The sequence below is a fragment of the Pelobates fuscus genome, chromosome 5, assembly GCF_036172605.1.
Source record: "Pelobates fuscus isolate aPelFus1 chromosome 5, aPelFus1.pri, whole genome shotgun sequence".
NCBI lineage: Eukaryota > Metazoa > Chordata > Amphibia > Anura > Pelobatidae > Pelobates > Pelobates fuscus.
In genome coordinates, this window is record NC_086321.1 from 324,848,080 (window position 1) to 324,875,676 (window position 27,597).

A 27,597-nucleotide genomic window follows, 5' to 3' on the forward strand; every position below is an offset into this window, starting at 1 on the left:
CCCTGTATGAACAATAAACCAGTGGGTGTTTTGGGTAGTGCTTGGTTTTGGTAACCTTTTATCTTATCAAGGAAGAGGGAGGGTAGCTGCAACAATATTTGCAGGAGGGACTATGGGTTCAGAGGGAGTAGGATCAGCTTGTAATGGCTCATTGTAAGTATGTCCGTTATGCAGCTCCCAAGTCCCAAGTGCAAAAGTCGTTATAGTGAATATAGCTCCCAATCCCTCAAACATGAGCCTAGACTTCATGAAGGGGTAAACTGTATGGATCCCAGTATGGCAATCTGGTAGAACCCAATTGCATTGGTTCTGGTGGAGGGTTAGGAGCAGGCAAAGCAAGCAAGTGGAGGTAGTTAAGGCAGGTAAAGGGGAGGCATATACTCTGTGGTAGGTATCTGCTGGAGATGCCTTTCTCTGATGCGATTGTCAATCACAATGCAGTAATCAACGAGATTGTCCAACAGAACGGGTATCTCTCTGGAAGATATTTCATCCAATAAGTAACTGGCTAAAGCATCCTGAAATGTGGTTACCAGGGCAACATTGTTCCATACCACCTCTGCCATCAGAGTACAGAACTCAATAGTGTAATCCGCCACAGACCTGGAATCCTGTTTAACCCTTAATAAAGCCTTCCCAGCAGATGCTACCCTGCCTGGCATATCAAAGCTCCTCCTTAATGCAGACAGGAAATCAGCATACGACATGGTAGTGCCAGATTCTCATATTGAATTAGCCCAGGCCAAAGCCCTACCAGAGAGATGGTTGATAAGGAAGGCTATTTTTGACCTGTCAGTGAGAAAGGAATATGGATTCATATGTCAACCTGGTTTATGAATCCGTGAGTCTGATCACCACTATAGCGTTGGGGTGGTGTCATGCGCACAGTATGGGAATGACAATAGGTAACAGATCTTGAGCAGAAGCTTGTGGGACAGGCCAATGTCACGATTGGTAGGGAACCTAAACACACAGCCAAAGTTCGGTAACAAATTAATCAGACAGAGTATAACGCGCTATTGGGCTAAACAAAGACCACAACAGGACACTGAGGCAAGAAGGAGGTTAGCCTATATACACACAGGGTGTGTCTGATTGGCTAACCTCCAATTAGTGATAACCACAACATATGGGAGGTGTTTCTTCCCTCCCTTGTGGTCTCTGAGGTCATCACTGTGTGCCGGGTCACGTGACTGGGTTTGGCACACATAGGGATGCTGCTATGGAGCGTGCAGCATGAGAAGCATGGTCAGTCTGGAGCACGGCGGCGGGGACAGCTGCACTCCGCAGACAGGGACCAGATGGCGCCACTTGCAGTGACGAGATAAGGAAGGCCGCCGCAAGCGGCATGGAGGCAGGGGACTTGACACAGTTGCTGGGTTAGTGAAGGTAGGTTGTGTCGCTATGGATGCGGCTCCAGTGGTGGTGGCAACGAGCTTGGGGAGCAAGAAGGCGGACATGGTTGGAGGTGTCCCAGATGGGGCTAGGAATCATGCATATGTCTCTTTTGCGAGTCCTTTAGGGGTTCATTTGAAGCAGGAAGTGAAGGAGAAATTGTGGAAGGTTGAGTTCTGAGATATCCTCTCACTTCTTCCTTTGGAGGACTTCATTGACCTCCATGAAGTAGACAAGAACGAGGAGGGGAAAAAGCGTAGGAGGTATGGAGGGGGCGCAGAGTACCTAAAGATTGGAGGCCGATGTCCATAGGATTGTTGGGGGCCTGGTTCGGTTTTTCCCCTACATTTGTTTTGATGACTATGTATCTCTCTTATTGCGCTTGGCATTTTGTTTGGCATTTTCAGTGCTTTTTCGGATAGGTGAGCTTGTTAGCACTAACCAGGCGGGTTGTGGGGGCAATCAGGTGGCTTACATTTGTCTGCATGATGGGTGGATCATGATTCATTTGGCATGGTCCAAGACCGATGTTTAGAGCAGGGGTAAGGAAAATTATCTTGTATGCTCTTCTGTGTTTGCCGTTGTGTCTGGTTGCCACTTTATCAAGGTATCTGGCACGGTGGTTCATTTTTGGTGCACAGGGATGGTTCCTCGCTGTCCTGTTTTTAGTTTGCCAGGGTTTTTCATTTGTGTTTAGAGAAATTCAGGATGCACGCGGGCCAGTTTGGACCCATTCCTTTTGCATTGGAGGTGGCTACAGATGCAACACGGTTGGGGCTTGGCGAAGAGCTGGTCAAGAAGATAGGGAGGTGGGAGTTGGTACGGTTCCACTCAAATGTGCGCTTGAGTATGCTGGTTTAAGGTTGTGGAGTGTTCAGGTGTTGGGGTTGTGGCTGATGTTGCCAGTTTATCTCTTTAGATAAAGTCGCTTGGATCGTAGGTCATTCTTTCACCTTTTGGGCAAAGAGGAGGGCTGCAGCTTGTTTCTGGGGTCAGCAGCTGAGCTTTCCGGAGGACTAGATTGTGTTGAAATGGTTCAGTTAAAGGGACTTCAGTAGAGGAGATGTATGTAGTGCTGTGTTTAGGCTAGTTATGTTAAGGGAGTCTGTCTGACTCCATTGTTTTGCATACAGGGAATAATGTCTAGGGGCTTATTCCGCAGCAGCACCTTGTGAAGTGGATGAAGAAGGATATTAATTGATTGCAGGATTTGGTTATGGTGGTGTGGTCGGAAATCGTTTGCCAACTACGTCGGTGACATGCGAGGAATCCGTTGGTGATTGCTCACTGTTAACTAGTTTTGCTAGGACGATTGGGCGGTGGTAGTGTGGCATAGAGAGTTGGAGGCTGTGTTGCCCAGTTGCTATCACTCGGATAAGGTTCACCTCTCGGATGTGGGGTGGGATGTCTTGAACCTGGGGTTTCAAGAAGGGCTGCTCATGGTGCTGTTTCATATGTGGTATGGCAGGGTTGGGGGCAATTACTTTATTCAATAATTTAATATTAATAAAAGGGGTGGAATCATACTAAAAATTGGGCATTTTTTCTAAACGCTATGCTAATATTTCATTCTGTCTGTTACCACTATGCTTGTTACTGATGTTGTGGTGTCACAAGCTTATATGTTACCATTTGCAAACCAAAATTAAAGAATTAAAAAAAAAAAAGGTTGTGTACAAATTTGACCCATACACCATTAGTGTCTGTGTTTTATTGGGTTAAGTACAGGGGGGGTTAATGCCACCTGCCCATGTGGTGATGAGGCATTTGCAATGTTTACAAGTGCGCAATTGAACTAGAAAGCACACGTCAATGCAGAGACTCAAAATACTTAGTTGTCATTATAATTTGTGAAGCTTGAAGAAACGAAGTGGAAAAAAGATCATACACATGATATATATACCCTCAGCAGATTTGAATTCTAGATATTCTGTTTGCACATGATATTTACAGGCAGTTTGGGATTGCTCGCTGCGCCACAATATTTGCATAGAAATCTCAAGAGATGAGCTGGTGATATTTAGGAAGGCACGAGAGATTATCTTTTATACTGGAAAGGACATACTGACTCAGACACCTTTAGAGAAAATGGATCTACTACTGATTAAAATTGTTTTAGCATTGATAACATGTGTGTATCCAGGTTGCTCTCTATACCTTTTAAATTAAATTATATTGATTATTTTCCAAATTAATGAATTCAATATTTATTTATTTTTTTCAGATGTTGACTCTCAGACTCCAGTCCTAACACCAACTCATCTTTCAGTGAATAAAGGACAAACTGCAACATTTAACTGTGATGTTGGAATTAAAGATACTTACTTGACATATTTCATTCGACAGTCACCAGGAGAGGTCCCGCAGCTCTTGCTATATCATCACCATTCATACACAGAACCTAAATATGGACCTGGAATGTCATCAGCACATTATGGGAGCACCAAAAACAGTGCTGGGACACAGTATCAACTGGTTATCAAAAACACAGACACCTCAGATACCGTTTTTCTTTATTGTGTTAAACGGTATGCTAATGTAGGATACCACTGTGATACACAGCTGAACAAAAACGCTGTAGAAGTTGTAGCAGGCTGTAGGCATAATAACCGTTGCCATATGTTTTTTCTACATATATTTAGAAACTTGTCTCTGGACTAGTTTATATTCCCACGATTGGTTCTTCAAATACTGATTATGTACAGTATCTACTTCTTATTTTAAATAAAGTAAGAATAGTTGATTTATTTAAAAAATGAATAGTGATTAATTAACGTCCATAGCTGTATTATATTTTTAGAATTAGAGTAAGAGGGCATTCACAAAAGTGGGGATTTTTGGGAATTCTAAATAAATATTAAATTTCAGGACAAACAGCCAAAATTAAAAAAAAAAAAGTTTCCTGTTTTTTCCTATTGAAACTTAGATTTTTGGGGGATTTTTTTTATTCCTGACAATTTAAACTTAAAGGAATGCTTTTGGCATTGTAACTGCTTTAGCTCATTAAAGTGCTTATACTGTCTGTAGTCCCCTAACCTCATCCATCCATTCAACATTATTTTGATGTTTTAATGCTAAACAAAAGCCCCCATCCAGAGTCGACCTTAGGCCTTAAGGTAAAAATCATTACAGCACGCCCCCCCTCCCCCGAATCACATCCCTTTATCCATGTACAGTGTATGTCAATAGGTGTGTACTGTTTGCATATAGGATTTATTAAATTAATAATTATTTAAAAACAAAAATGATTCCCCCTTCCCTGTTATTACCTTGCAGGGAGGTGGGCATGCTGAACTCTGGTGATCCAGTATGCTGGGAATCTGGTCGGTACCTCCACCGGGTGCAAGACCATAAGTAAGTCTTGTGAGCTCAGGCACTTAATCCGTGGCAACGTTCTGATTGGCCGGGGCTTGGAGGACAGCTACATATTGCTTTTTGTATGAGAGAGCTCTGCTGTAATAAATCTCATAATAATATGATGTTGTGTGTGGTGTCTGTGTGTGATAGGAGTGATGGCTGTGTTTGATATGTATGCTATGTGTTGGTTGTGTGTAATATTTGTAATTGTTGTATTGACTGTGTGTGATGTGTGTATTGGATGTGTGTGATATGTGTGCTGATATGAAGAGCAGAGGTCGTGTACTGGTAGGTGGGGAGCAGAAGGCATTGTGGAGGAGGGTGGGGGAGCAGCGGTAGTGTAGTGGTAGGTGGGGGAGCAGGGCAGTGTAGTGGTATGTGGGGGAGCAGGGGGCACAGTGGTGGTGTATTGGTAGGTTGGGGAGCAAGGGCACAGTAGTGGTAGGCAGGGGCGTACCTAGAGCATTTGGCACCCGGGGCGGACCCTGAGTGTGGCACCCCCCCCCCCCCATAATAAAAATGTAAGAAAACACCCACATTTTTTTCCAATGTTTTCAATAATATTTATTGCACAAATTTGTAAACTGCTTGTAAAATTTGTAAAATGCGCCAGTTTTGTAGAAGGGGGAAGACCAGTGCTTTTGTAGAAAGGGGCTGGTGAGAACCTTCTAGAAAACTCCTGCCCTGCCCCTTTCTACAAAGCCCCTTGTCTCGCCCTTCATATAAAAACCCTGCACCCCGATCACATAAATTTCATACACTCCCTACACATAAAAACCCTGTTTCATTCACTCCCTACACATAAAAATCCTGCACACCCCCTTAATAAAAAACCCTGCACACCCCCTTAATAAAAAACAGAAACGTGCACAACCCCTCTTAATAACAAAAAACCTGCAAACCCCCTTATAAAAACCCTGCACACCCCCTTAACAAAAAAACTAAAATCTGCAGTGCACATCCTCCCTTAATAAATAGAATACTGCAACCCCCTTAATCAAAAAAACCCTGCACCCCCATTATTTAAACCTCCCCCTTTAATTCTTTAATCCACAGCCCCCTTTAATTAATCCACACGCCCTTAATTAATCCACACACCCCTTAATACACCCCCCTTAATTAATACACCCCCTTAATTAATACACCCCCCTTAATTAATCCGCACTCCCCCTTAATTAATACACCCCCCTTAATTAATACACCCCTTTAATTAATCCTCACTCCCCTTAATTAATACACTCCCTTAATTAATCCTCACTCCCCCTTAATTAATACACCCTCTTAATTAATCCTCCCTCCCCCTTAATTAATATACCCCCCTTAATTAATACACCCCCCTTAATTAATCCACAACCCTTAATTAATACACCCCCTAAATTAATCCTCACTCCCCCTTAATTAATACACGCCCTTAATTAATCCACACACCCTTAATTAATACACCCCCTTAATTAATCCTCACTATCCCCTTAATTAATACACCCACCTTAATTAATACACCCCCCCTTAATTAATACACCCCCTTAATTAATCCTCTCTCCCCCTTAATTAATACACCCCCCTTAATTAATACACCCCCTTAATAAATACACCCCCCTTAATTTATCCTCACTCCCCCTTAATTAATACACCCCCTTAATTAATCTACACCCCCTTAATTAATACACCCCCTTAATTAATCCTCACTCCCCCTTAATTAATACATTCCCCTTAATTAATACACCCCCCATAATAAATACACCCCCTTAATTAATCCTCACTACCCCTTAATTAATACACCCCCTTAATTAATCCACACACCCTTAATTAATACACCCCCTTAATTAATCCTCACTCCCCCTTAATTAATACACCCCTCTTAATTAATCCACACCCCCCTTAAATAATACACCCCCCTTAATTAATACACACCCCCTTAATTAATACACCCCCTTAATTAATCCTCACTCCCCCTTAACTAATACACCCCCCTTAATTAATCCACACTCCTTAATTAATACACCCGCCTTAATTAATCCACACCCCATTAATTAATACACCCCCTTAATTAACCCTCACTCCCCCTTAATTAATACACCCCCTTAATTAATCCACACCCCCCTTAATTAATACACCTCCCTTAATACACACACCCTTAATTAATATACCCCTTAATAAATACACCCCCCTTAATTAATCCTCATTCCCCCTTAATTAATACACCCCCTTAATTAATCCTCACTCCCCCTTAATTAATACATTCCCCTTAATTAATACACCCCCCTTAATAAATACACCCCCCTTAATTAATCCTCACTACCCCTTAATTAATACACCCCCTTAATTAATCCACACCCCTTTAATTAATACACCCCCCTTAATTAATCCACACCCCCTTAATTAATACACCCCTTAATTAACCCTCAATCCCCCTTAATTAATACACCCCCTTAATTAATCCACACCCCACTTAATTAATACACCCCCCTTAATTAATACACACCCCCTTAATTAATACACCCCCTTAATTAATCCTCACTCCCCCTTAATTAATACACCCCCCTTAATTAATCCACACCCCTTAATTAATACACCCCCCTTAATTAATCCACACCCCCTTAATTAATACACCCCCTTAATTAATCCTCACGCCCCCTTAATTAATACACCCCCTTAATTAATCCACACCCCCCTTAATTAATACACCTCCCTTAATACACACCCCCTTAATTAATATACCCCTTTAATTAATCTTCACTCCCCCTTAATTATTACACCCCCCATAATTAATCCACACCCCCTTAATTAATACACCCCCTTAATTAATCCACACCCCCCTTAATAAACACACCCCCCTTAATTAATCCCCACTCCCCCTTAATTAATACACCCCCTTAATCCACACCCCCTTAATTAATACACCCCCTTAATTAATCCACCCCCCCTTAATTAATACCCCCCTTAATAAATCCTCACTCCCCCTTAATTAATACACCCCCCTTAATTAATACACCCCCTTAATTAATACACCCCCTTAATGAATCCACACCCCCCTTAATTAATACACCCCCCGAATTAATCCTCACTCCCCCTTAATTAATACACCCCCTTAATTAATCCTCACTCCCCCTTAATTAATACACCCCCTAAATTAATACACCCCCTTAATTAATACACCCCCCTAAATTAATACACCCCCCTTAATTAATTCTCACTCCCCCCTTAATTAATACAGCCCCCTTAATTAATCCACACACCCCCTTAATTAATACACCCCCTTAATTAATCCTCACACCCCCTTAATTAATCCTCACTCCCCCTTAATTAATACAGCCCCCTTAATTAATCCACACCCCCCTTAATACACCCCCTTGATTAATACTCACCCCCATTAATTAATACACCCCCCTTAATTAATACACCCCCCTTAATTAATCCTCACACCCCTTTAATTAATCCTCACTTCTCCTTAATTAATCCATACCCCCTTAATACACCCCCTTAATTAATACTCACCCCCCTTAATTAATACACCCCCCTTAATTAATCTTCACCCCCCTTCATTAATCCACACCCCCCTTAATACACCCCCTTAATTAATCCTCACTCCCCCCTTAATTAATACACCCCCCTTAATTAATCCACACACCCCTTAATACACCCCCTTAATTAATCCACATCCCCCTTAATACACCCCCTTAATTAATCCTCACCCCTTTAATTAAACCTCCCTCCCCTTTAATTCTTTAATGAATCCATTATCCACCCCCCCCCCCCCCCTCCCCCCTTTAATTAATTTAGCCCCATCACATAAAATGACTACTCACATTTTGATGATGCCTTGACCGACTGGGTGCCTCACCGCCTGGATATTGGATCCTTCCGCTGAAGATCCGTGAAGGCGGGCTGACGGTGCTGCGCACAACGTCATCACGTTGCGCAACGCCGCGGCCTGCAACACTCCTCCCCCTTCTCCTTGATGTAAGTCCCGCCGGGCCGCAAAGGTGCTGCGGCTGTGCGCAGCCGCCGCAGCGTAATGATGGGGGGTCTATCAGTGAGGGCAGAGTTAAGCCCAGCCACACTACACAGTGCAGCCTGTATTAGGGGAGAGCTCTGAGCACTCCCTCACAGGCTTTCACTAGGAGAGTGTGCAAGCTGTGTCGGCCACATGGCGCCCCCTGGTCCATGGCGCCCTGTGCAGCAGCACAGCTCGCACACCCCTAAGGCCGGCCCTGCCCCCATCATCTCTTTGACTCTTGGCCTTATGAGGAAGCATTAGCCTGAACAGCAATGGATGGCTGTTTTTCTCTAAGAATGTCAGCTGGCCACTTTCATTTCAGCCTATCACTACACCCATTGTTGGTATGAATTGATATGGATAGAATGAAGTGTGTAATCTTTGCCTTAGCCACACCTCCAACAGGTCCTAGCCTGTTGGTGGCCACGAACCCTTATTTAGTATTTAGGACCAGGGTCTATTATAGGACCACAGACACCTGCATGCAAGAATATTGACGCACCCTGGTGGGCAAGGCAATATCCCTAACCACTTCCATTCACAAACATAACGCATCTAGCCAGGCCAATTTTCTATGGAAACCGCTCCAACCTTTTGGCCCCCAAACGTTGCCAGGTAGCAGGTCACCCATTACCTATTCCTTCAGTGCTCGCTTTTCCAACAAGCTTATCTGTGTCATCTAGTAGTAGTGAGCTGATAGAGGCTGTAGTAGGGATACAGGGACTGTAGTGTGGGGTAAGAACTGTAGTAGAGGTATAGGGGCAGTAGCAGGGGTGTTAGGGAGTGTAGTGGGGGCATATGGGGTGTAGTGGGTAGGCAGGGGGCTGAAATAGGGGAGTTAAGGGCTGTATTAGGGGAATAGGGGCTGTAGTGGGGAGATATAAGCTAAAATTAGCTGTTGTGGTGGTATAGGAGCTACATTTGGGGGTTATGGACTGTAGTGCGGGATTGGGTCTACGCTTGGGGCTTGGGACTGTAATGTGGGATAGGAGCTGAAGTGGGGTTATGGATTGTAGTAGGGGGATTGAAGGCTGTAGAAGGGATAGGGGCTGCAGTGTGGGAATTGGGGCTGCTGTTTTAATATTAGGGCTGTAGTAAGGGGGTGAGCGCTGAAGTAGGGAGTAAGATGCTTTAGGGTCTGTAGTGAAGGCTTAAGGTCTGTAATGGGGCTGGTACGGGCTGCAATGGGGTGAAGGGGCTTCATTCGGAGGTATGGACTGTGTTGGGGGAAGAAGCTGTAGTGGGAATAATGGACTTTAGTAGGGTGGTTGGGGGCAATGCTGCCGCCTATCCCATGTGTTCCCTATTAAGGGTTAATGAATATATAGGGGTGTATATAAAAAAATACCCCTCTCTGTCTCATTGGAGATATCTTTGCCAGAAGCTCAAGGAAGCAAGCTGAAGGGTTAGTGTTGGACCCACCTAAGAGGTCTGCCTTGACGTGGCAGGTGGGCACACCCTCTCATGGCCATTGGAGGTAACTAAAAACCTCTATTTGTTTAAAAATACATTAAGGAGAGAGCGCAAGTAACTTGTTTTTCTTTGGTTTTTACTACATATTGGGGCTGATGTGTACTGTAGTCGTTGCTGCCGCCCAGGAATGATGGGAGTGAGCGCAGGACTTATCTTTCTGTATTTGTACTGCAGTGGGAGAATTTAGCTGCTGTTTGGTCTGAATCTGGGGGATTTGGAGCTTTAGTAGGGAGTTAGGATCTGTAGTGTAAGGGCTGCAATTAGGGGTGTAGTAGGGAAGAATGGCCCTAAGTAGGGGGGTTAGAGGCTGTAGAAAGGGGGTTAGGGATAGTAGTAGGGTTTAAGGGGCTGTAGTAGGGAGAAACAGACTGTAGTAGGTCATATGGGCTACAATGATGAGTTATGAGCTATAGTAGGGATTTAGGGGCTGCAGTAATACAGGGAGTGCAGAATAATTAGGCAAATGAGTATTTTGACCACACCATCCTCTTTATGCATGTTGTCTTACTCCAAGCTGTATAGGCTCGAAAGCCTACTACCAATTAAGCATATTAGGTGATGTGCATCTCTGTAATGAGAAGGGGTGTGGTCTAATGACATCAACACCCTATATCAGGTGTGCATAATTATTAGGTAACTTCCTTTCCTTTGGCAAAATGGGTCAAAAGAAGGACTTGACAGGCTCAGAAAAGTCAAAAATAGTGAGATATCTTGCAGAGGGATGCAGCACTCTTAAAATTGCAAAGCTTCTGAAGCGTGATCATCGAACAATCAAGCGTTTCATTCAAAATAGTCAACAGGGTCGCAAGAAGCGTGTGGAGAAACCAAGGCGCAAAATAACTGCCCATGAACTGAGAAAAGTCAAGCGTGCAGCTGCCAAGATGCCACTTGCCACCAGTTTGGCCATATTTCAGAGCTGCAACATCACTCGAGTGCCCAAAAGCACAAGGTGTGCAATACTCAGAGACATGGCCAAGGTAAGAAAGGCTGAAAGACGACCACCACTGAACAAGACACACAAGCTGAAACGTCAAGACTGGGCCAAGAAATATCTCAAGACTGATTTTTCTAAGGTTTTATGGACTGATGAAATGAGAGTGAGTCTTGATGGGCCAGATGGATGGGCCCGTGGCTGGATTGGTAAAGGGCAGAGAGCTCCAGTCCGACTCAGACGCCAGCAAGGTGGAGGTGGAGTACTGGTTTGGGCTGGTATCATCAAAGATGAGCTTGTGGGGCCTTTTCGGGTTGAGGATGGAGTCAAGCTCAACTCCCAGTCCTACTGCCAGTTTCTGGAAGACACCTTCTTCAAGCAGTGGTACAGGAAGAAGTCTGCATCCTTCAAGAAAAACATGATTTTCATGCAGGACAATGCTCCATCACACGCGTCCAAGTACTCCACAGCGTGGCTGGCAAGAAAGGGTATAAAAGAAGAAAATCTAATGACATGGCCTCCTTGTTCACCTGATCTGAACCCCATTGAGAACCTGTGGTCCATCATCAAATGTGAGATTTACAAGGAGGGAAAACAGTACACCTCTCTGAACAGTGTCTGGGAGGCTGTGGTTGCTACTGCACGCAATGTTGATGGTGAACAGATCAAAACACTGACAGAATCCATGGATGGAAGGCTTTTGAGTGTCCTTGCAAAGAAAGGTGGCTATATTGGTCACTGATTTGTTTTTGTTATGTTTTTGAATGTCAGAAATGTATATTTGTGAATGTTGAGATGTTATATTGGTTTCACTGGTAAAAATAAATAATTGAAATGGGTATATATTTGTTTTTTGTTAAGTTGCCTAATAATTATGCACAGTAATAGTCACCTGCACACACAGATATCCCCCTAAAATAGCTATAACTAAAAACAAACTAAAAACTACTTCCAAAAATATTCAGCTTTGATATTAATGAGTTTTTTGGGTTCATTGAGAACATGGTTGTTGTTCAATAATAAAATGAATCCTCAAAAATACAACTTGCCTAATAATTCTGCACTCCCTGTAGGTCATAGAGTCCGTAGTAGTGTGATAGGTGCTGTAGTATGGCATTTAGAAGCTGTAATAGGGAGATAGAGACTCTAATAGTGTCACGATTTAGCGGGAATTGGAGCCCAGATGCAGAAGATGGTGCACACTCATACAATTATTATGTTATTTTTATGTTATTATTTATATAGCGCCATCAAATTCCGCAGCGCTCTACAATTGGTGGACGAACAGACATGTATTTGTAACCAGACAAGTTGGACACACAGGAACAGGGGGGTTGAGGGACAATTAAACACTGTTCAGAGTCTGTCAGGATCGGGACAGGGATCCAACACGCAGAGTACAAAGAGTGGAAAGGTACGTATACCGGGCCTTAGAATGGCCGGACTAACGTACCGAGAGGAATAGAGAATAGTCAGAGACAAGCCGAGGTCGAGGGAACGAGAAGACAGATAAGCGAGAGACAAGCCGGGTCAAGGGACAACAGAGATAAGCAGGGTAGTACAACAAGCCGAGTCAAAACCAATAGAGCAAACTAGAATACAGAGCATTGAGTGACTAGACAAGCTAGAACCACGACAGGGCAATGAGCTGAAGTGAGAAGTAAGCTTAAATACCCTGGCTCCGGATGGTAGACACGCCTCTGACAAGTATCGATTGGATATCGGATACTTGAGTGGCAGGTCGCTCGTGATAGCGTCATGACGTCACGTATTGAGCGTCCCGCTAGAAAAGGACGTGGATTCCTCGCGGTCGGTGTTTAAGTGACTGGATGAACCGCGAGGAACGAAGGAAACAGCTCGTTTGGATGGATAAACCACTAAGTCTCTACCTCTTTTAGAGGTAGAGGCCTCAGGTACCCTGACAGTACCCCCCCTCTCAGATACGCCCACCGGGCGGAAGGAACCGGGGCGAGATGGAAAACGGAGGTGAAATGCTCTGCGAAGGCGAGAAGCATGAACGTCCTCCTGAGGTACCCAACTCCTCTCCTCAGGACCATATCCCCTCCAGTTGACCAGATATTGCAATTTTCCCCTTGAAATTCTGGAATCAATGATGGAGCTGACCTCGTACTCCTCCCGACCCTCCACCTGAACAGGACGAGGTGAGGAACCCTTAGAGGAGAATTTGTTGCAAATAAGAGGTTTCAACAAGGAGACATGAAAAGAGTTAGGAATGCGTAGGGCAGGTGGCAGAGCAAGGCGATACGCAACCGGGTTGATACGAGTGAGAACCCTGTAAGGACCTATGTAGCGAGGAGCAAATTTCATAGATGGAACTTTGAGGCGAATATTCTTAGTACTCAACCAAACCCTATCCCCAGGAACAAAAACAGGAGCCGCTCTCCTATGCTTGTCAGCGTGTTTCTTGAACAAAGAGGAGTTATGTAACAGAATTTGCCGAGTCTGATCCCATAATTTCTTCAGGTTGGCGACATGATCATCAACCGACGGTATCCCCTGAGAAGAGGAAACCGAAGGAAAAATTGAAGGATGAAAGCCATAGTTCATGAAGAAAGGGCTAGAGCGAGTTGAATCACACACAAGGTTATTGTGTGCGAACTCCGCCCAAGGAATCAAACCGACCCAATCGTCCTGGTGTTCGGAAACAAAGCAACGTAGATACTGCTCGATCTTTTGATTGGTACGTTCAGCAGCTCCGTTAGACTGAGGGTGATAGGCAGAGGAGAAGTTCAATTCGATTCCCATTTGAGAACAAAAGGATCTCCAGAAACGTGAGACAAACTGAGAACCTCTATCAGAAACAATCTCCGAAGGAATCCCATGTAGACGAAAAATTTCTCTCGCAAAAATCTCTGCCAATTCAGGAGAAGTCGGAAGTTTAGGCAATGGCACGAAATGAGCCATCTTAGTAAATCTATCCACCACCGTGAGAATAACAGTCTGTCTCTTGGAAGCAGGCAAATCTACGATAAAGTCTATGGACAAACAGGACCAAGGTTTCTCAGGAATGTCCAAGGGGTGTAACAGGCCACATGGAGATGCATGAGGTTGTTTAGTCTTAGCACAGGTCTCACAAGCTGCGACGAACTCCTCAATATCTTTTCGTAGTGAAGGCCACCAGAAATCCTTGGATATCAGAGAGTATGTCTTGCGAATACCAGGATGACCAGCTATTTTACTTTCGTGAAAACATTGTAAGAGCTCCAGTTGGAGTTCAGGAGGAACAAAGTTTCTTCCCTCAGGAGTGTTTCCGGGTGCCAGATGTTGTGACTTCAAGATCTGGTCAAGTAGCGGAGAATGGATTTTGAGACTGGTATTAGCAATAATATTGCATTTGGGTACAATGGAGGACAAAAGTGGTTCAACTGAAGCAGAAGGCTCATATTGGCGAGATAGCGCATCGGCTTTAGAATTCTTTGAGCCAGGTCTGTAAGTCAGAACATAATTGAAATGGGTAAGAAACAACGACCAACGAGCCTGCCTGGAGGACAAACGCTTGGCCTCTCCGATATAAGACAAATTTTTGTGGTCTGTTAGAATGGTAACAGGATGTAATGTACCTTCCAATAAATGTCTCCACTCTTTCAAAGCCTTGATAACCGCTAGTAATTCTCTGTCACCAATGTCATATCTGCTCTCAGTACCGGACAATTTTTTAGAGAAAAATCCACATGGATGTAATGGTTTATCAACACCCAACCTTTGAGATAGGACAGCACCTAAACCAGTCTCCGATGCGTCTACCTCAAGTAGAAAAGGCAGGGAAGTGTCGGGGTGAACTAAAATTGGAGCGGAAGCGAAAAGCTCCTTGAGAGTTTTGAACGCAAGAAGAGCTTCAGTAGTCCAATTCTTAGTATCAGCCCCCTGTTTGGTCATATTAGTGATAGGCGCGATAATTGAAGAATAGCCCTTAATAAAGCGCCTATAATAATTAGAAAAACCAATAAATCTCTGTATGGCTTTAAGACCTTTGGGTAAAGGCCACTCTAGAATGGACTGGAGCTTATCCGGATCCATCTTAAATCCCTCCCCAGAGATCACATAGCCGAGAAAGGTTACCTGGGTTTGATCAAAGCTACATTTCTCCAACTTGCAGTACAAGCCATGCTGGAGAAGCTTGTGCAAAACCCTCCTGACTTGCTTGTGATGAGTCTCAATCTCACTAGAATGTATGAGTATATCATCTAGGTATACAATGACGCAATCTTGCTGAAATTCCCTAAGAACCTCATTTATCAGATCCTGGAATACAGCTGGTGCATTGCATAACCCAAAAGGCATAACAGTATATTCATAGTGGCCATATCGAGTGTTGAATGCCGTCATCCACTCATGTCCCTGCTGGATTCTCACCAAGTTATATGCCCCTCTGAGGTCTAACTTGGTGAAAATTGTAGAGCCCTTCAAACGATCGAAGAGTTCGGTGATCAAGGGGATAGGGTAGGCATTTTTAATGGTTATCTTATTTAGGCCTCGATAATCAATACAAGGTCTCAAAGAACCATCCTTCTTTTTAACAAAAAAAAATCCAGCCCCGGCAGGGGAGGAGGACCTCCTAATGAATCCCTTGTCTAAATTTTCGTGAATATACTCCTCTAGAACTGAGTTCTCTTTCGTAGATAACGGGTATACATGACCTCTGGGCGGCATGGTACCAGGGAGTAGGTTAATTTTGCAATCAAAGGACCTGTGTGGGGGTAAGGTATCGGCTTTCTTTTTGTCAAATACTGCCTTTAAATCTAGATACTGAGGCGGAATTTGTGTCTCTGTAGGATTGTCAGAGTTAGCCGATGTGTTGGTTAAGCCGAGAGGTGAGACCTTCCGCAAGCATTTCTCTTGACAATTCTGTCCCCACGAAACTATCTCCCCTGACTCCCAATTAATAATAGGGTTATGTCTCCTCAACCAGGAGTACCCCAGGACTATGGGAATAGACGGAGAAGAAATGAGCAGTAAGGATATGTCTTCTCTATGTAGGATGCCAACAGTTAAGTTAATCGGTATGGTCTCACGGAAAATAACAGGCTCAAGTAACGGTCTACCATCGATGGCCTCAACAGCCAGTGGTATCTCTTTTAACTGGGATGGAATAGCATGCTTGGCAGCAAAACCCTGATCTATAAAGCTCTCAGCAGCTCCAGAATCGATTAGTGCCATAGTCTTAACTACTCCCTTTTCCCACTTTAAAGAAACGGGTAACAGAAGCCTGAGCTCTTTGTAGTTGTGAATAGAGGACAAAGTAGAAACACCCAAGGCCTGTCCTCTAGAGAAACTTAGGTGCGAGCGTTTCCCGAACGATTAGGACAATTTAGGCGTAAATGACCTCTGACTCCACAATACATACATAACCCCTCCCTTCTCCTGTACTGTCTCTCCCTCTCTGTGAGATGAGTACTGCCTATCTGCATAGGTTCAGAAATACGTAAGTCCTCGAACTCGAATTTTGAAAGGTAGGCGCTAGTTTAAAGGAGGGTCTACGGGTCCTATCTCGAGTGTTCTGCCTCTCTCTTAAGCGTTCATCAATACGAGATATAAAAGAAATTAAATCCTCCAAATTTTCAGGGAGTTCTCTAGTAGCGACCTCGTCAAGAATTATATCTGATAACCCATTCAAAAACACATCTATATAAGCCTGTTCGTTCCACTTAAGTTCTGCCGCCAAGGACCTGTGCATAATCCACAAGTGTTCGATTGTCCTGTCTAAGGCGCAACAGTAATCTAGCTGCATTGACCTTTCTACCAGGAGGGTCAAAAGTTCTTCTAAACGCAGCTACAAAGGCATTATAATTATAGACTAGTGGATTATCATTCTCCCATAAAGGATTGGCCCATCTCAGAGCTTTCTCAATGAGTAAAGTAATAACAAATCCAATCTTCGCTCTATCTGTAGGATAAGAGCGGGGTTGTAATTCGAAATGGATGCTAATCTGGTTCAGAAAGCCACGACACTTCTCCGGTGACCCGCCATAACGTACTGGTGGGGTAATACGGGAAGAAGCACCTACAGTGGCTACCTCTAGACCTGAGACTGCAGGAGAAATAGAAGGAGTACGTGTCTCCTCAGGTGGATTGCTAGCACGAGACAAAAGTGCCTGTAGTGCCAAAGCCATCTGATCCATCCTATGCTCCATGGCGTCAAACCTGGGATCCGAAGAACCAAGCTGACTGTTTGTACCTGCAGGATCCATTGGCCCTGTCGTAATGTCAGGATCGGGACAGGGATCCAACACGCAGAGTACAAAGAGTGGAAAGGTACGTATACCGGGCCTTAGAATTGCCGGACTAACGTACCGAGAGGAATAGAGAATAGTCAGAGACAAGCCGAGGTCGAGGGAACGAGAAGACAGATAAGCGAGAGACAAGCCGGGTCAAGGGACAACAGAGATAAGCAGGGTAGTACAACAAGCCGAGTCAAAACCAATAGAGCAAACTAGAATACAGAGCATTGAGTGACTAGACAAGCTAGAACCACGACAGGGCAATGAGCTGAAGTGAGAAGTAAGCTTAAATACCCTGGCTCCGGATGGTAGACACGCCTCTGACAAGTATCGATTGGATATCGGATACTTGAGTGGCAGGTCGCTCGTGATAGCGTCATGACGTCACGTATTGAGCGTCCCGCTAGAAAAGGACGTGGATTCCTCGCGGTCGGTGTTTAAGTGACTGGATGAACCGCGAGGAACGAAGGAAACAGCTCGTTTGGATGGATAAACCACTAAGTCTCTACCTCTTTTAGAGGTAGAGGCCTCAGGTACCCTGACAGAGTCATAAGAGTGGGATAAATCACCTAAACAGTGAGAACGGATCTGGCAGAAATCTTCCTCAATGTGCCTTTATCTGCACGAACCCGTCTGTGCTCTGAATCAGCTACAAATCTCCTCATAGTGCGATGATCGCGCTTAAGTTTTCGTGAAATATCTCATGTTTTCATACCATGTCCAAGGCATTGAACTATTTCACTCTTTTCGGCAGCAGGGAGATCCTTTTTCTTCCCCATATTGCAAGAAAATAGTGCTCTGCTAAATAATGTGGAACACCCTCCTTTAGAAGTTTTTCCTTAAATTGGGCTCACCTGGCAATCTAATTATCACAGGTGTCCAAGATTGTTTTCAGTGATCAAAAGAGCCCTGAGACACAATGGCATCCATGAGTTAAACTGAAAAACAAAATATTTAATCTTTGTGACTCTTAAATAGAATTTGCATACTCATTTGGAACAGGGTGTGTTTTTTTTTTTATTCTATGTATATATTTATGTAATATTTTTACATAATTAAGTCATTTCATTAATTACAATTTGCGGGACCTGCCTGATAACCCAGGCAGAAAGTCCAGAGAATTTAATTTGCAAGCACTATATTTAACCCTGTAACTTTCCAAGACACCATAAAGCCTGTAAATGGGGGGTACAGTTTTACTCAGGAGACTTCACTGAACACAAATATTAGTGTTTTAAAACAGTAAAATGTATTACAACGATGATATCATCAGTGAAAGTGATGGTTTTTGCATTTTCCACACACAAATGACACTTAATCTGACGATATAATTGTTGTGATGCATTTTATGGTTTTGAAACACTAATATTTGTGTTCAGCAAAGCCTCCTGAGTATAACAGTACCCCTTATGTACAGGTTTTATGGAGTTTTTATGGTGTGTTTAATAGTGATGTCGCGAACATAAAATTTTCGGTTCGCGAACGGCGAACGCGAACTTCCCCAAACGTTCGCGAACCGGGTGAACCGCCATAGACTTCAATGGGCAGGCGAATTTTAAAGCCCACAAGGACTCTTTCTGGCCACAATAGTGATGGAAAAGTTGTTTCAAGGGGACTAACACCTGGACTGTGGAATGCCGGAGGGGGATCCATGGCAAAACTCCCATGGAAAATTACACAGTTGATGCAGAGTCTGGTTTTAATCCATAAAGGGCAGAAATCACCTAACATTCCTAAATCACAATGGATATGGATTGACACCTGACATATGACATATTGACACCTTGACATATAGATTGACACCTGTCCTCAGAGACCCTGATACACACTGACACAGAGCAGAATAGGGACTGTTCCCCCTACATAGGGTCACTTGGCAGATATGGATTGACACCTGTCCTCAGGGACCCTGATACACACTGACACAGATCAGAATAGGGACTGTTCCTCCTACATAGGGTCACTTGGCAGATATGGATTGACACCTGTCCTCAGAGACCCTGATACACACTGACACAGAGCAGAATAGGGACTGTTCCTCCTACATAGGGTCACTTGGCAGATATGGATTGACACCTGTCCTCATGGACCCTGATACACACTGACACAGAGCAGAATAGGGACTGTTCCCCCTACATAGGGTCACGTGGCAGATATGGATTGACACCTATCCTAATGATCCCTGATACACACTGACACAGAGCAGAATAGGGACTGTTCCCCCTACATAGGGTCACTTGGCAGATATGTATTGACACCTGTCCTCAGAGACCCTGATACACACTGACACAGAGCAGAATAGGGACTGTTCCCCCTACATAGGGTCACTTGGCAGATATGGATTAACACCTGTCCTCAGGGACCCTGATACACACTGACACAGAGCAGAATAGGGACTGTTCCTCCTACATAGGGTCACTTGGCAGATATGGATTGACTCCTGTCCTCAGAGACCCTGATACACACTGACACAAAGCAGAATAGGGAATATTCACTAAATGCCAAACATTGTTATACAGGGGAATATTCAGTAAATAAGTATAAGGGGGGGGGACCTACTGTCCTCCCCCCCCAGCCCCCACCCCTGCGCGGTGGGTGGGGGCCATAAATCACAATGTGGGGGGGACCTACTGTCCTCCCGCCCGCTTCCACCCGTGAGCGGTGGGTGGGGGCCATAAAAATAATGAGAGGGGAACCTACTGCATGATGTTGTATCGATCAGGTAGTGTAGGGGTTACGCCCGCTTCACAGTGACAGACCAAACTCCCCATTTAACGCACCGCAAACAACCGCAAACAGTCCATTTGCACAACCGCAAACTCCCCATTTGCACAAGGTTGGATACCAAGCTAGCCATGTCCGTTCCTTGTCCTCACTGATGTCATTGAAGGTCTCTTCCTCCACCCAGCCATGTACAACACCAAGGGTCCCCGAAAGGTGACAACAAGCCCCCTGGGACGCCTGCTGTGTTTGGTCTTCCACCTCCTCAAAGCCACCTTCCTCCTCTGACTCCTCTTCTTCAGACTCCTCTCTCTGCGTTGCCTCTCTCTGCGTTATTATAAGTTGTGTTTAGTAGTACTATTCTTATCAGTTTAATCCCTGTTACGAGTAGAGGACTATTTCCTTGTTTCGCCAAACCCCTTCAAAGATGGAAAAAGCGGTATGAGTGGAAGAAACGAGGAAATGTGGTCAGGTGGTGGTGCCAGCCCCACCGAGGGCTTGTACCCAGGTATGCTAATAAACTGAAAAAAGAAAAAATCTCCCAAGAAGGTGATCTAAAACTGGCATAGGAAAAGGTTAGACAACTATAATAAAGTGATACCTACAAATCCTAGTGAGCATAGGTGTATAATAGAGGGAGAAAGGGAAAGCAGAGTAATGCTTCCTAATACCGTGGTTAGTACCCTTTGTTAAAGTAAATTGAGTAATGGACAAAAGTCTTTATTGTATCATTTATAAATAACAAAAGAATACTATACACATTCCCCTATAGTGGCTAATTGTGTAATAATGGTAATACTATTACCTATTATATAATATTGCCAGGGGCAAGGAAATTCCCTCTAAATAGATGGGTATAGGCAGAGAGTATGGAGACCGGAGTGATGCTGTCATAAAAAGTGTCAATAAGGTGATATAAAGTTAAATGTATCACAGACACACAGCCACCCTTTCTCTTAGCTAGTTTCCAGAAATGCTGGATAGGTAGAAGGGCTATAAAGACTCAGAGAGGTCTAAGAAGAATCCTCTAAACTATCACTAATCTCCTTAAACACGTTCAAGGATGTTCTAAGCTAAAGCTCAATCTAAACGTTTAGATGACTGCCTGATTTCCCATCACAGATGCTGGCTAGGAATAACACTGTGCAAGACAAAGAGTGGGTCTAAGTGCCCATAGTGCAGTAAAGTGTCCCTAGTGAAGTGAAAAAGAGAATAACGAGCTGGCGCCCTATCAGGGGACGTGTATATGGCATCGATTTTAGGAACCGGGAGATGGAAAAAGATGCTTGGTCGGTCCTCCTACTTCAAATTTGGGGCACTGCGCATGCAATCTAAAGTGCCACCAGATAGGAGTGGTGTGTTAAGTAGTACTATTCCTATCAGTTTAATCCCTGTTATGTGCCTTTTTTTTTGGTTTGGTTTTTGAAGCCACAGTGCAGCACCAGAGGCCCGAAAAACTAGGCATGCACATGTGCCTGAAAAATTAGGTATTGTTGCAGCCGCTGCAACAGGCAGAAAGTGCCCTAAAACATTGCGGCTTGAACCCTAGTTGGTGGCGGATAAGTCACGCAAGTCAACCGGCATTCAGAGCTAAAATACAGCAGCGTGTGGACCATTTTTAGCCCAAGGCAGCTCATCTCATCAGGCCTTTTTTAGACAAATGTATCGCCCACTGTCAGTCCCTTCGGGATCCATCCCTCATTCATCTTAATAAAAGTGAGGTAATCTAGACTTTTTTGACCTAGGCGACTTCTCTTCTCGCGACTTCTCTTCTCAGTGACAATACCTCCTGCTGCACAGAAGGTCCTTTCTGACAGGACACTTGAAGCGGGGCAGGCCAGAAGTTCTATCGCAAATTGGGATAGCTCAGGCCACAGGTCAAGCCTGCACACCCAGTAGTCAAGGGGTTCATCGCTCTTCAGAGTGTCGATATCTGCAGTTAAGGCGAGGTAGTCTGCTACCTGTCGGTCGAATCGTTCTCTGAGGGTGGATCCCGAAGGGCTGCGGCGATGCGTAGGACTTAAAAGCTCCACATGTCCTCCATCAACAACACGTCTTTAAAGCGTCCTGTCCTTGCCGGCGTGGTCGTGGGAGGAGGAGGATTACTTTCACCTCTTCCCCTGTTAGATTCCCGTTGTGCTGTGACATCACTCTTATACGCTGTGTAAAGCATACTTTTTAATTTATTTAGCAAATGCTGCATCCTTTCCGACTTGTTGTAATTTGGTAACATTTACACTAGTAGCGTGTACAGGTCGTTCTCCTTCAGCCTTTTTATATGAGGGTCCCTCAACAGGCACGACAGCATGAAAGACCCCATTTGCACAAGGTTGGATGCCGAGCTACTCATTTCCCGTTCCTCCTCCTCAGTGATCTCAATGAAGGTATGTTCTTCCCCCCAGCCCCGTACAACACCATGGGTACCAGATAGGTGACAATGAGCACCCTGGGATGCCTGTTGTGGTTGGTCTTCCTCCTCCTCCTCAAAGCCACATTCCTCCTCTGACTCCTCTTCCTCACAATCCTCTTCCAGCGTTGCCGCAGGTCCAGCAAGCGATGCTGATAAGGCTGTTTCTGGTGCTGATGGTGACCACAACTCTTCCTCTTCCTCATCACGCTCATCTAAGGCCTGATCCAGCACACTTCGCAGGGCACGCTCCAGGAAGAAAACAAATGGTATGATGTCGCTGATGGTGCCTTCGGTGCGACTGACATGGTTTGTCACCTCCTCAAAAGGACGCATACAGGCATTGCGCATGAGCGTCCAGTAACGTGGCAAAAAAATTCCCAGCTCCCTAGAGGCTGTCCTAGCACCCCGGTCATACAAATATTAATTAACGACTTTTTCTTGTTGGAGCAGGCGGTCGAACATTAGGAGTGTTGAATTCCAATGTGTTGGGCTGTCGCAAATCAAGCGCCTCACTGGCATGTTGTTTCGCCGCTGGATATCTGCAAAGTGCGCCATGGCCGTGTAGGAATGCCTGAAATGGCCACACACCTTCCTGGCCTGCTTCAGGACGTCCTGTAAGCCTGTGTACTTATGCACAAAGCGTTGTATGATCAGATTACACACATGTGCCATGCATGGCACATGTGTCAACTTGCCCAACTTCAATGCCGCCAACAAATTTGTTCCGTTGTCACAAACCACTTTGTCGATACCCAGTTGCTGCGGAGTCAGCCACTTTTCCACCTGTGCGTTCAGGGCGGACAGGAGTGCTTGTCCGGTGTGACTCTCTGCTTTCAAGCAAGTCAAACCCAAGACGGCGTGACACTGCCGTATCCGGGCTGTGGAATAGTACCTGGGGAGCTGGGGGGTGCCGTTGTTGTGGAGCAAGACGCAGCAGCAGAAGAGGACTCAGCCGAGGAGGTTATGGAAGAGGATGGAGTAGGAGGAGTAGAGGAGGTCACCAACTCCTCTGCAGAGCCACGCATTCCATGGTTGGGGATTGCCTTTTGTGAAAATAAATTTTGTCCGGTTACCTTCCACTGCGGTGTCCCAATAGCTAAAAAAAAATTTGAACGCCTCAGACTCCACCAGCTTGTATGGTAAAAGCTGGCGGGATAATAGTTCAGACAAGCCCGCTGTCAGACGCTGGGCAAGGGGGTGACTTTCTGACATTGGCTTCTTACGCTCAAACATGTCCTTGACAGACACCTGACTGTGGGCAGATGAGCGGGAACTGCTCAAGGCGAGAGACGGAGTGGCGGATGGTTGAGAGGGGGCAAGGAGGACAGCAGTGGTTGACGTGGCTGAAGATGCTGGACCAGGAGGAGGATGGCGGCTTTGAGTTTGTGTGCTGCTTGTACTCATGTGTTGATCCCATAGGCGTTTGTGATGTGCGATCATGTGCCTACGCAAAGCAGTTGTACCTAGGTGGGTGTTGGACTTCCCACGACTCAGTTTCTTTTGGCACAGGCTGCAAACGGCATTGCTGTTGTCAGAGGCAGACACACAAAAAAATCCACACTGCTTAGCTCTGCAATGACGGCATTCTGGTGGTGGACACAGCATGTGTTGATTGGCGTGCTGTCGGGCTGACCCCGGGTACCGATGCATGCTGCCTGACTGTGCCACTAGCTCCTTGCGACGACCTCCCCCTGCTTCCAATTCGTCTCCTCCTCTCTGTCTCCCCATCTGAACTTTCGCCCTGTTCTTCTTCTTGCCGTGCGGGCACCCACGTGACATCCATGGACGCATCGTCATCATCAACCGCTTCACTTGTATCTGACAACTCAGCAAAGGGAGCAGCAGCGGGTACAACATCATCATCATCACACCGTACGTCCATGTGTGTAATGCTGCCAGCCTGAGACATATCCCGGTTATCTACATCCTCTGGCAATAATGGTTGCGCATCACTCATTTCTTCAAACGGATGGTGCTAGTGTTGGTGGTGGCGGCAGGCGGGTGAGTGGTATCTTGAGAGGTGCCCGAAGCTAAGCTGCTGGAGGATTGTGCGTCAAGGTTCCGAGCGGAAGCTGTAGAGGTTTGGGTGTCCTGTGTTAGCCAGTAAACTATGTCCTCAGAACTTTTCAAGTTCAGGGTACGTGGCCTCTGAAAACTGGACATTATTCTAGGGCAAAAGGGAATCACAGCACCATGACCTCGATGGCCCCTGCGGGGTGGCCTGCCTCTGCCTGTCATTTTTTTTTTGGGATTAGTGGTACTATGCGTGCAAGCTACTGTGAGACCAGATATGAGTGGCACTGTGCAGAGGCAGAGGTTGACAGAGTACACGCTGTAGGCCTGACACACCCGCTTGAAGACAACTAACTGCTATTCAATCTATAACAGTGAAAAAAGTTTTTGGGTTTTAAATGCACACTATTGTGACCCCAGATATGAGTGGCAATGTGCAATGGCAGAGGATGGCAGAGTACACGCTGTTGGCCTGACACACAGACGCTTGCAGACAACTAACTGCTAATTAATCTATTACAGTGAAAAAAAAGTTTTGGGGTTTTTAAATGCACGCTATTGTGCCACCAGATATGAGTGGCACTGTGCACTGGCAGAGTACACGCTGTAGGCCTGACACACCCGCTTGAAGACAACTAACTGCTATTCAATCTATAACAGTGAAAAAAGTTTTTTGGTTTTAAATGCACTCTATTGTGACACCAGATATGAGTGGCAATGTGCACTTGCAGAGGTTGGCAGAGTACACGCTTTAGGCCTGACACACCCGCTTGAAGACAACTAACTGCTATTCAATCTATAACAGTGAAAAAAGTTTTTTGGTTTTAAATGCACTCTATTGTGACACCAGATATGAGTGGCAATGTGCACTTGCAGAGGTTGGCAGAGTACACACTTTAGGCCTGACACACCCGCTTGAAGACAACTAACTGCTATTCAATCTATAACAGTGAAAAATGTTTTTTGTTTTTAAATGCACGCTATTGTGACACCAGATATGAGTGGCAATGTGCACTGGCAGAGGTTGGCAGAGTACACGCTGTTGGCCTGACACACAGACGCTTGCAGACAACTAACTGCTAATTAATCTATTACAGTGAAAAAAAAATGTTTGTTTTTAAATGCAAGCTATTGTGACACCAGATATGAGTGGTGGCACTGGGCAAGTGGGCACAGTATCCACTGTGAGCCTGACACACAGACGCTTGCAGACAACTAACTGCTATTCAATCTATTACAGTGAAAAAAAGTTTTTGTTTTTTTAAATGCACGCTATTGTGCCACCAGATATGAGTGGCACTGTGCACTGGCAGAGTACACGCTGTTGGCCTGACACACAGACGCTTGCAGACAACTAACTGCTAATTAATCTATTACAGTGAAAAAAATGTTTTTGTTTTTAAATGCAAGCTATTGTGACTCCAGATATGAGTGGTGGCACTGGGCAAATGGGCATAGTATCCACTGTGAGCCTGACACAGAAGCTGGCAGGCAGGCAGGCAACTGCAATTAGATTACACACACACAAAAAAAAAAAGCAGACTGATATTCTAGCCCTAAAAAGGGCTTTTTGGGGTGCTCTCCTTACAGCAGAGATCAGATGAGTCCTTCAGTACTGTAGTGGACACTGAATATACTAGCCTAGCTATACATTTCCCTATCAAATGAGCAGCAGCTACACTTTCCCTCCTCTATCTAAGAATGCAGCTTCAGAATGAATCTAAAATGGATGCTGTACAGGAGGTGGGAGGGTCTGGAAGGGAGGGTCCGCTGCTGATTGGCTGGAATGTGTCTGCTGACTGTGAGGCACAGGGTCAAAGTTTAGTCAATGATGACGAATAGGGGGCGGATCGAACCGCGCATGTGTTCGCCCACCGTGGCGAGCGCGAACACGCTATGTTCGCCTGGAACTATTCGCCAGCGAACAGTTCGGTACATCACTAGTGTTTAACTTTGGCCAGTGTTTGTGACTAAGTGGCTACTAAAAAAAGACTGTACTTTTGTGCTGGGAGATAATTGAGTTAGATAAGCTCAGCTCTGAATTCAATTATCTCCCCATGCACAGAAGAGGGAATTTTCAACTGTAACAGGGGAGTGTTGTTAAACTGTAAAAGCATGTTGATTAGTGTAACAACTTTGTCACCCTGTGCCCCACAAGGTCCTGGGGGTGTACCCGTTGCATGGGGAATTGTCATAAAAGGTCGGCCTGTGGCATCAATTAAACAGTTCGTTTTACCCCTTCATGAAGCTTCGACTCATGTTTGGGGGATTGAGAGCTATAATCACTACTTTACTCTATTTCATGTGGGATTTCAGGAGAAGCTACAAGGATCTCTCCCACAGGGATACTAAGATCCGTTACACCAAGATGTTGTAAATGGGGTATGTCCAGTCTTTTTTAGTAGCCACTTAGTCACAAACACTAAGTGGCTACTAAAAATTGGCGTTCAAATTAGTTTTTTGCATTTTTCATACACAAACAAATATTAACGCTAACTTTGGCTAGTGTTTGTGACCAAGTGGCTACTAAAACAGGTATTTTGCCTTGACCTCATTTTGTATATAGTAAGCAAAGGCTGTTTTGTGTATGGCCACCAGCACTACCACCGCTACTATATTTTAAAATACTTTTCTTTTATACAAAATAAAAAAGACTTTCCACTCTCAGTGTAAACCAGGTTCAATTGTGCATTAAACTGCAGTCACACACTGTGTATATTACTGAGGGAAGAAGGAATGTCCACTAGACAGGTGCATTCATTTTTGTAACGTCATTATAAGCTAGTGTTGCTATACGTGCTGTTAGCTCATACATCTAAGCAGGGCTGCCATCAGAAATTTTGGGGCCCCTGACAAAGCACAAGGTCTGGGCCCCCCCCCGTCCCCTCCTTCCCGGGCCCGCCCACGCCCTACCTAGTCTGCTGACAATGATGCAGGACTGAATGTGGTGTGTATCGTGGAAGTGAATTAGAATGTGTGTAATGGATGTAGTGTTTGTGTGTATTAGATACTGTTTGTGCAGTGAATGCAGAGTGTGTGTTTGTGTAGCGGATGCAGTGTG

At 44.9% G+C, this 27,597-nt stretch overlaps 1 protein-coding gene across 9 annotated transcripts in view; it reads left to right on the forward strand.

The window, feature by feature from the left end:
- Positions 1-27,597, forward strand: part of LOC134611593 (immunoglobulin lambda-1 light chain-like) — a 565,493-nt gene that overhangs the window by 217,356 nt on the left and 320,540 nt on the right. For 2 of the 9 annotated variants that reach the window (XM_063455629.1, XM_063455634.1), the window contains exons 1-2: positions 3,459-3,526; positions 3,620-3,939. The exons of 6 other annotated variants lie outside the window; for them this stretch is intronic. In XM_063455629.1, the coding sequence (XP_063311699.1) occupies positions 3,484-3,526; positions 3,620-3,939 (363 nt within the window). In that variant the 5' untranslated portion in view covers positions 3,459-3,483. Of the gene's footprint in view, positions 1-3,458; positions 3,527-3,619; positions 3,943-27,597 lie in introns of those variants that run through there. One more of the 9 variants, XM_063455633.1, reaches the window with a different exon arrangement.